We start from the raw sequence: 10018 nt of genomic DNA, 5'->3' as shown, positions 1-10018 counted from the left end.
CCTGGCAGACAAGTGATCTATAGAACTGGCAGGAAGCCTGGGTTAGCTTCTGTGTGTTTGAATTAGAAAATTTCAGGAGGGACTTCCCTGATGGTCCAGTGGGTACTCCACGCTCCCAATGCAGGGGGCCTGGGTTTGATCCCTGGTCAGGGAACTAGATCCCACATGCATGTTGCAACTAAGAGTCCACGTGCTGCAACTAAAAAAAAGATCCTGCATGCCGCAACTGAAGATCCCACGTGCCACAACTAAGACCCAGCACAGCCTAAATAAATAAAATATTTTTTTAAACAATTTCAGGACTCTAAAAAATGTGTCACCTAACATTTCTGTTAGGCTTCTGTTCCCTCTTCTTGAAACCTAATTTACTCTGATTTTAGGAAGAATTCTATAATATATGAAATCATGTCTTATTTCTGTTTCATTTTGGATAAAAGGTAATATCTAGGACATTACTCAAGATATGAATTTTGATTTTATTATCTCAATTATAGCTGCCTTTTGAGTGCAGGAACTATGTAATGTAGTTTTCACATGTTATCTCCTCAAAAGAATTTCATGGGGTGAGTAATGGATGATATCCATATTTCACAGTAAGCATAAGGACTTAATGAGTCCAGGTGGTTTGCTCAAGTCCTAACAGTAAAAAGTGTTGGGGCCAGAACATAAACCCAAGTCTCTGAGCATGGGCGAGAGGACACAAGCTCAGCCTCCACCATTAGTATGTTACTGGAATGTACAACTTGTCCCATTTGCCTGAATGTTTAATTTGTAAGTAGAATGAGCTCCCTTCTCTTTTTCCTCATTGATTCCACATAGAAAATGGTTAATTATTGAAGCTTTACAATCGCCAAGCTCAAAGCCTGACAATATAAAATTTTATCTGCAGTGCTTTAGAAAGTAGAACTATGTGGGCTTTACAGGGCCTTCCATTCCCGAGATTCTACGATTCATCCTCTCTGGCAGACACAATAAGCAAAAAATCCCCAGCTCCAAGTCCCCCATCTGAAAAGAAAACCAGCGCGCGTGCTCCTTACTCAGGGCGGCGGGGCCCTCAGCCGCTTGCCAGTGCGCCTGCGTGCCGGGATCCGCCTCGCCCGGTCTGCGGGCGGGAAGCCCCCCCACCCCCGAGAACCCGGATGGGACCCGGCGCGGCTGGAGCGGGGGACGCCGCGGGCGCTGCTGTTTCACCGCGCCCTGCAAGGTCCTGCTCGGGAGTCGAACACGAGGAACCGCCACCTAGACTGGTTCCAGCGCCCGGAGGCTGGGCCCCAGCCTGAGCGGAGAGCGAACTGGAGCCTGAAACGGGCGCCTAAAAGAAGCCCGAGCATCCCTTGGGCCTGCTCCTCTGGCTAGGAGACGGCGGGTGGAGACCGAGCAGAGTCTTCTTCCCGCTCCTCCGGCGTCCTTAGCTCGCCCGGGCCGCCTCCTAAACGCTCCGTCCTTATAATACACCAAGAGGTCCTACCAGTTACGAGCTGGTGTTGTTTACATGCATTCTCATAATTAAACTTCCCAACAGCCCTCTAAGGTAGGTACCATTGTCCTCCCCGGTTGAGGGACTGAAGCTTGGACAGGTCCCAGCCTAAGTGACAAAGGCAGGATCCCAGGCGTTTGCCTCTGGCGCATTTGCTCAGCTATTGCATTCCCGTCCCTTCTCTCCTGGCTTTTGCTCTTAATGATGTAAAATGTAATGATTCAATCCTCTGCCTCCCTGGACACCGACACCTACCATGGACGGGCATAGGCGGTGGCCAGGTACAAGTTGGATTGTGTTTGGTTTGGGGTTTTAGGTTTACAACTGCACTTTAGTGTTGTCACTGCTGAAATAGATGTTTTAGCCTTCCTCAGGTATTTCCGTTATGTTAATGTTCACCTGTAACTGACTTTTTTCTCTAAATTGTGATGCTTTTTTGTATCTACCCTTCATAAATTTGCAAAACATTTTACTCTGTTAATCTGGTCTTTCATTCTGCCTCTTCAGATAGCTTTCAACAAACTCAAAAGAATCATTCTAAAAACTAATTATGTCTATCTTAATAAGTAAACCTTTTTGATTATTTTACTGTTTATTATGGAAATTTTCCAGCATACATAGAGTGAGAATGGTGTAATGATGTGTACCCATCATCCAGCTTTAGCAGTTACCAACTCAAGGTCAATCCTGTTCTGTTTCCACCCTATTGTGTGTGTGCGTGTGTGTGTGTGTGTGTTTGTGTATGTGTGCTGAAGTACTGTATTTCAAAGGAAATCCCAGACATCATTTCACTTGTAAATAACTAAGTCTGTATCTCTAACAAATGAAGACCTTTTTTTAACACAACCATACCATTATCACAGTTTCAGTTAACAATAATTCCTTAATAGGTGATGCTTTTTTAATGTTTATATATTTTGGGATATTGTGATTGCTAAATACCACAAAGGAGCAAGTGAAAATTGTGAGTTTCTAAAACACAAGAAAGCCTCCTGGGCAGTAAGTTCATCTTTGAGGGTCTTGAAAATTCTTGCTACCTATTCTCCCTTTTTGAGGGGGATGGAGAAGAATACTATAAATGAGTTTTTCTAAAAATTCTTTTCCAAACAGGTTAATCTTCAATCAGAATATACTTGAGCAGCATAGTCAGAGAGGGGAACAATGGACTCTAAACTCATCCTATAATGATTTCTAGTGAGAAATCATTTGAAGTAAAGCTTTTTCCTTCACTCCCTCTGTTCCCCAAAATATACATAACAGAATACAGAAAGATAAGCATTTTTTATGCTTATGTCATCATTTTGTTATCAGTTAGGCGAGGTTCTAAACACAGTTGGCCCATAGACTCATCACTTGATAAAGGAACGCTTAAGATCAACTCTAAACTTTAAACTGCCTTTACTGACTGGCAGACATCTTCCAATTTTAAACTGACTGATGACAACCATATGGCAGATCAACTTACTAGTTACATAGAAGTGCATTTTACAACTAGTCATTCTTGGCAGAGCCTCTAGAAAGCTAATGCCTTAATATTCTTGGCTTACTTAACTGTGATTTTTTTTTAATGGCCAAAGTGGGCATTTGGATTTAAATGTGCTCCTGTTACATTATTTCAGCCACATTCTGTGGCACAGAACTCTGGAAATTTAGGGGATCACTTATTTACGTGGGAGATAGAAATGTTTTCTAAGGTATATTTGAGTCTACCTGTGGATTACACCTTTACTCATTGCTCAGGAGGGAGAAAGAAAAAAAGGCATGTCTTTCTTTTTAGGTCCCTCAACTTTCTTCTTTTTTTTTTTAATTTAAATTTTTTTAATGTTTCATTTATGATTTTTTTTTAGTTTTTATTGGAGTATAGTTGCTTTACAATGTTGTGTTTCTTCTGTACAACAAAGTGAATCAGTTATACATATACATATATCCGCTCTTGTTTTAGATTTCCTTCCCATTTAGGTCACCACAGAGCACTGAGTAGAGTTCCCTATGCTATACAGTAGGTTCTCATTAGTTATCTGTTTTATACATAGTACTGTATATATGTCAATCCCAATCTCCCAATTCATCCCACCATCCCTACCCCACTTGGTAACCATAAGTTTGTTTTCCACATCTGTGACTCTATTTCTGCTTTGTAGATAAGTTCATCTGTACCGTTTTTCTAGATTCCACATATAAGCAATATTATATGATATTTGTCTTTCTCTTTCTGACTTCACTCTGTATGACAGTCTCTAGGTCCATCCATGTCTCTGCAAATGGCACTGTTTTGTTCCTTTTGATGGCTGAGTAATATTCCATTGTATATATGTACCACATCTTCTTTATCCATTCCTCTGTTGATGGATATTTAGGTTGCTTCCACATCCTGGCTATTGTAAATAGTGCTGCAATGAACATTGGGGTGCATGCATCCTTTCGAATTATGGTTTTCTCCAGATATATGCCTAGGAGTGGGATTGCTGAGTCATATGGTAGCTCTATTTTTAGTTTTTTTAAGGAACCTCCATACTGTTCTCCATAGTGGCTGTACCAATTTACATTCCCACCAACAGTGTAGAGGGTTCCCTTTTCTCCACACCCTCTCTAGCAGATTTGTAGATTTTTTGATGACAGCTATTCTGACCAGTGTGAGGTGCGGTATAGTTTTGATTTGCATTCCTCTAATAATTAGTGATGTTGAGCATCTTTTTGTGTATTTTTTGGCCATCCATATGTCTTTTTTGGAGAAATGTTAGGTCCCTCAATTTTCGTAAGAAGTTGTCATCAACTCAGAAAACAATTGCCTGTTAAAGCATTTAGTGTTTACTTAGCAACCTAGAATATCGGTAAGCTAGGAATTGGCCCGAGGATATGTTTCATTTCTCTAAATCTGTCTATGTACTAGGATGTGTATCAGAATCACCTGGACAACTTTATTTTAGATTCTTTTGTCCTACTTTTGGAGATGATGATTTATTAATTCTGATGTGGTATAGGGACATGTATACTTTCAAAGGGGCTCCCAATGATTGTGATAGGCATCTCTTGTTAGAGATTACTGTTCTAGGTACTATTCATAAGACTTATCTAAAATACTTATTTAGAATACAGATTTGGGGCCCCTACTCCAGAGCTAGGGAATCAGAATATCTCAGGGTGGGGTCCAAGAATCTGCATTTTCACAAGAGACTTATATGATTCCTCCACTTACTAAACTAGAGAACCACTGCCTTCTACATCCTGTCGTACTGTAATTAAGGCTTTTCTTCTATGAGAGAGCTTTTTCTGAAGTTTCAGTAACAAGAATAGTTGTGTTTCTCCTGAGCAACTTGTTTTGCTTTTTTATATGGACAGTGTGAATCATGGACTGATAGTGTGTATCCTACTTCTGTGTCAAGGGTGGCTTGGTCAGACCTGTTTGAAATTCTCTGCTTAAGTTGGAGTCAAAGCCACTCAAGGATCAAATAGTTTTATAGACCTGTTTAATCCTTAACTATTAGAAAGAACTGGCCACCATGTCAAACTCTGCCCTTCCTTACAGTATTTAGTGAATTACTCCCTTCTCTATTCACTAGTTCATAACTGGGGGTGTGCATACATCCTTGGCATAAGATGCAAAGAAGGGGGTGGTAGTGAGATGCCTTTTCTGGGGATACAAAATGTACCAGATTTGTTTGGAACATACATCATTGAAAACAAATTAAGCCGTAACTGCAATTCATCAATAGAGAATTTATGGGTAATCACAATTTGCATAAGCCCTAATCTCTCGTATATAACTTGCTGGCAAGGTATTTATTCCAGGGCTTTAGCTGTGAGTTTGCTAGGTTTAAGTTGGGCTGTCATGCTGTCATGGCTTACTTTGAATTGACATGTTGCAGGATATTTCTTGACATGTACACAGATGACAGGATGGCATGTGATGTGGCTTTGTTTTAATTCAGTTAGCCACTGGTTTTTAATGTCTGGGTTATATTTTACTTCCAAAGCAAAAAATCTGCAACACCTCTGGAATACTACGTGAGAATTTTGGGGTGCCATGTCGAAGAAACGCAAATGGGACGATGACTATGTTCGTTACTGGTTCACCTGCACAACGGAAGTTGATGGAACTCAGCGCCCACAGTGTGTATTGTGTAACTCTGTATTTTCAAACGCTGACCTCCGACCATCAAAACTGTCTGACCATTTTAACAGACAGCATGGTGGTATAGGTGGGCACGATCTCAATAGCCTGAAACATGTGCCAACACCATCTGATCAGAGTGAAACCCTGAAAGCATTTGGAGTTGCATCTCAGGAGGATACCTTACTACAGGCATCATATCAGTTTGCGTATTTATGTGCCAAGGAGAAGAATCCTCATACAATAGCTGAAAAATTAGTGAAACCTTGTGCCCTGGAAATAGCACAAATAGTTTTGGGACCAGATGCACAAAAGAAGCTTCAGCAGGTATCCTTATCAGATGATGTGATCCATTCTAGGATTGATGAAATGAGCCAGGATATCTTACAGCAAGTTCTAGAAGATATCAAAGCCAGTCCTCTGAAAGTGGGTATTCAGCTTGCTGAGACAACAGACATGGATGACTGCAGTCAGCTAATGGCATTTGTGCGGTACATAAAGGAAAGAGAGATCGTAGAAGAATTCCTGTTCTGTGAACCATTGCAGTTAACAGTGAAGGGAAAAGCTGTGTTCAATCTGTTCAGAGACTTCTTTTTGAAGCATAAGATAGCACTCGATGTATGTGGCTCTGTTTGTACTGACGGTGCCTCTTCTATCCTAGGAGAAAATTCAGAATTTGTTTCCTGTATGAAAAAAGAGGTACCTCATATCGTGATCACACATTGTTTGTTGAACCCTCATGAACTTGTCACAAAGACGCTGCCTACAAAACTGAGGGATGCGCTTTTTACTGTGGTGAGAGTAATAAATTTTATCAAAGGGCGAGCTCCAAATCATCGCCTGTTCCAGGCTTTTTTTGAAGAAATTGGAATAGAGTATAGTGTTCTCCTTTTCCATACTGAAATGAGGTGGCTTTCCCGAGGCCAAATACTTACTCATATTTTTGAAATGTATGAAGAAATAAATCAGTTTCTTCACCACCAAAGCAGCAATTTAGTTGATGGCTTTGAAAACAAAGAGTTTAAAATTCACCTAGCATACCTTGCAGATTTATTCAAACACCTAAATGAACTTAGTGCATCTATGCAAAGGACTGGAATGAACACAGTATCAGCTAGAGAGAAGTTGTCTGCTTTTGTTAGGAAGTTTCCATTTTGGCTAAAACGAATTGAGAAAAGAAATTTTACCAACTTTCCTTTTCTTGAAGAAACTGTTGTTGCAGATAATGAAGCAATATGCATTGCAGCTGAAATAACAGTGCACCTGCAACAGTTGAGCAACTTCTTCCACGGATATTTCTCTGTTGGAGATCTTGATGAGGCAAGTAAATGGATACTGGATCCATTTCTTTTTAATTTGGACTTTGTTGATGATGGCTATTTAATGAAAAATGATCTTGCTGAATTACGAGCTAGTGGCCAAATCCTAATGGAATTTGAGACAATGAAGCTTGAGGATTTCTGGTGTGCTCAATTCACAGTGTTTCCAAGCCTAGCAAAGACAGCTCTAAAAATCCTTATACCGTTTGCAACTACATATCTTTGTGAGTTGGGATTTTCATCACTCTTGCATTTTAAAACAAAGTCCAGAAGCTACGTGAATATGAGTGATGACATCCGTGTGGCTATTTCAAAAAAAGTTCCTCGTTTCTCAGACATCATTGAACAAAAACTACAGCTACAGAAGTCACTGTAAGCTGATAGACTTTTTCAATGTATAATTTTTAATATATTCTTAATTCCATTGTAAAATTAAGTTATAATTCTGTCTCTTTTATATTTATGATATACCAAATCCTTTAAAAGTTTAGCATTTTTAACTTTTAATTTTCACGTGAGATGTGAAAATATGTTTTGAGAATAAAAGCACAAGCAGCAGAAAAGATTAAGTGCTGCTGATACATAGGATTCTTCTAAGTATCTGTTTAACCTTTTGATGTGATACATAAAAAAAGACACTCGAGCACTACAATATCCAAGCTAAATGGTACAATAGGCTACGAATAGAGCCAAGAGAAAAAGACCTCCCAGAACATGCATCTCATGTTAAAAGTCAAAGGATGAAATGACGGACTGAGTCCTCCCATGTCCTTGAGGGCTGTTTTGGGGAGGTTAATGAAATCAGAAGAGGATTATGAAATGTTATAGTGAGAGAAGGGATGGCCCTAGTTAATGTAAGATTTATTTTTAAATGTATTCTTTGGAGTTAGTCTCACAATGTCCATTCCTCTTAGTCCCTATGCTCTAAATTCCATGACATTAATAAACATCCTAATATCCTGTTAGTCACTCTTTGTCTTCTTTTACATTACATCCAGACTCCAAGTCATCAGGGCTGCTAAAGAGGAGATCCCAGAGCCCTATTTAAGAGATTCTAATTTAACTGGTCTGGACAAGATCAAGGATCTTCATTCTTAACCAGCTTTCCATATGGTTCCGATGGATACTTTGGTCCTCTCACCTCATCTTATTTTTCCTACACTTATTTTTCCTTTACCCCAGTTTCCTCACTTATTTTACACCTTATGCTGTATGCATTTTTCTAAGATAGTTCAAAACTTTTGAATGGATCAGAATATAAATACTAAGGAAATTGACATGAAGTCACTGTAGTAATTCAGGGCCACCAGAAAGCTCCCCATGGGAATCTAGGTTAATATACTTTCCTGGATGATAATTTGGCTAGATTTATTTTTAAATGTGAATAAACTAACATTTTTTATTTCAAAATTTAATGTTTTATCCAAGTACAATATGCTCAAGGCTGGAGAAGAAATGAGCCCTTTAATGAAAAGCCACAGTCCGCTTCCTACCCAGTTACCTTAACCATTTCTGCTTTAACATTTTATGGTCCCACCCATATATCTAAGTAATATGATACCAAATACATAGGCCAGTTTTGATTTATCAGATTTAGAAGTTATGTGTTGACTCCTCTAGATAATAGGTAAGGACTGAATTTATAAAACATCCATCTCCTCTCCTACTACTTCCAATTTTTTTGTTATGATAGTACTAATTTTCATTCCTCTTGATTCTTCATAGCCCTTTGATTGAGGATTTTTCCCTCTAGGAATTTATCACATGGAAAGAATCAGGGGTATCCACAAAGTTTATAAGGTGGGTAATCATAGCACTTTTGAAATTTTTTTTTTTTTTAACTTGAAGGGGAATGAAGTCCAACTATCAAATTTAGATGCCACTTGAGTACACAAATTGAATTTTATATTTCCTACACAAAATTAAACTTCATCACTGTCCATCAAAATGCTTTATCAATAAATATAAATACATGCCTTCTTTTCTATAAAAATATAGTTAGAAAATGTAAGTCCTACTTTTTCCCAGTATAATCTGACATCAAGAGCAGTGGAGGAAATTTCCAAAGCTAATACAGGAATAAATCTGGAAGAGTATGTATAAAGTTTAATATGTATGCATATCTAAAGATAGGAAGGAAGTAGGAATGGGAGCAAGGGTATGAATGAAGCCTGGGACCTAACAATACAATAGCAAGATTAGGATGAAATGCCAAAAGCAAACGCGAGATAGCCAGTCTTTTGTTAGGTCCACTACAGTTTTCTCTTAGACTGAATTCATTAGTTTCTGCTCTGAAACAAAAACCCAAAGCACACTTTAAAGGAAATGGCTAACCGAGTTTTTAATTCTTTTTCAAATTCTACAGCAGTTCATTTTCCCCTGATCAAATGAATGAGACTGCTGTGTCTGATAAAATGAAGAGGAAACTTAGATTTTTTTTTTTAATTTAAAAAATCTCCCACAGTGGTACATATATTGGCATATATAAGTCCTATGTGTTCGTTTCTTTTTCTTCCAAGGAAGACATAATTGTTTTTCTTAAATTTCCATAATATGAGGTCGTTGATAAATTGCAAAAAGGAGTCAAAACAGTATAAATAATAATCTTTATGACCAGCAGATGTCACTGTCAGTGCATGACTGGTTGAAAGCAAACTTACTCTCATTACAGATTTTCCCAAATACCTGATTTTAAACATCTCTAGAAAAGGGATTAGTAGCTCAAATTAAAAATGCCCCACCTGAGCCTCTGGTGGTGACAAAATTGGTGACAACTCTCATGGAGCCAATAACTACCAGCCTGCAAGAAATCATTGAGAAACAGTGGGAAAGAGAAGATAAAAAGGGCTTTTTGCCTAAAACTGACTTGACCACGTGGATTTTTGACATCTTGGCTACTTTCCTAAGCCACCCAAAGCCACTTGAAGTGAATGGATAGGTCATTGTTTTCAGACAATCCAATGGGAATCAAAACCAAATAGACTTATACTTTTAAAGGGTGAACTTTATGATATGTAAATTACATCTCAGTTTTTTTTTAATAGGGTCTGGATATTTATAGTTTAAACTATAGTTTATTTATAGTTTATTTATATTGTAGTCTTTAGCATT

At 38.5% G+C, this 10018-nt stretch overlaps 1 protein-coding gene across 1 annotated transcript; it reads left to right on the top strand.

The window, feature by feature from the left end:
* Positions 1–5501: 5501 nt before the first annotated feature.
* On the top strand, positions 5502–7283 carry FAM200C (family with sequence similarity 200 member C; the record flags this gene model as incomplete). The annotated part of the gene is made up of 1 exon (XM_082650348.1): positions 5502–7283. The coding sequence occupies one exon, from the start codon at positions 5502–5504 to the stop codon at positions 7281–7283; it is 1782 nt and encodes a 593-aa protein (XP_082506474.1).
* Positions 7284–10018: the final 2735 nt, after the last annotated feature.

Source organism: Grampus griseus, assembly GCF_964374135.1.
Source record: "Grampus griseus genome assembly, chromosome: 3".
Taxonomy (NCBI): Eukaryota; Metazoa; Chordata; class Mammalia; order Artiodactyla; family Delphinidae; genus Grampus; species Grampus griseus.
This window is presented reverse-complemented; position numbering and strand designations above follow the sequence as displayed.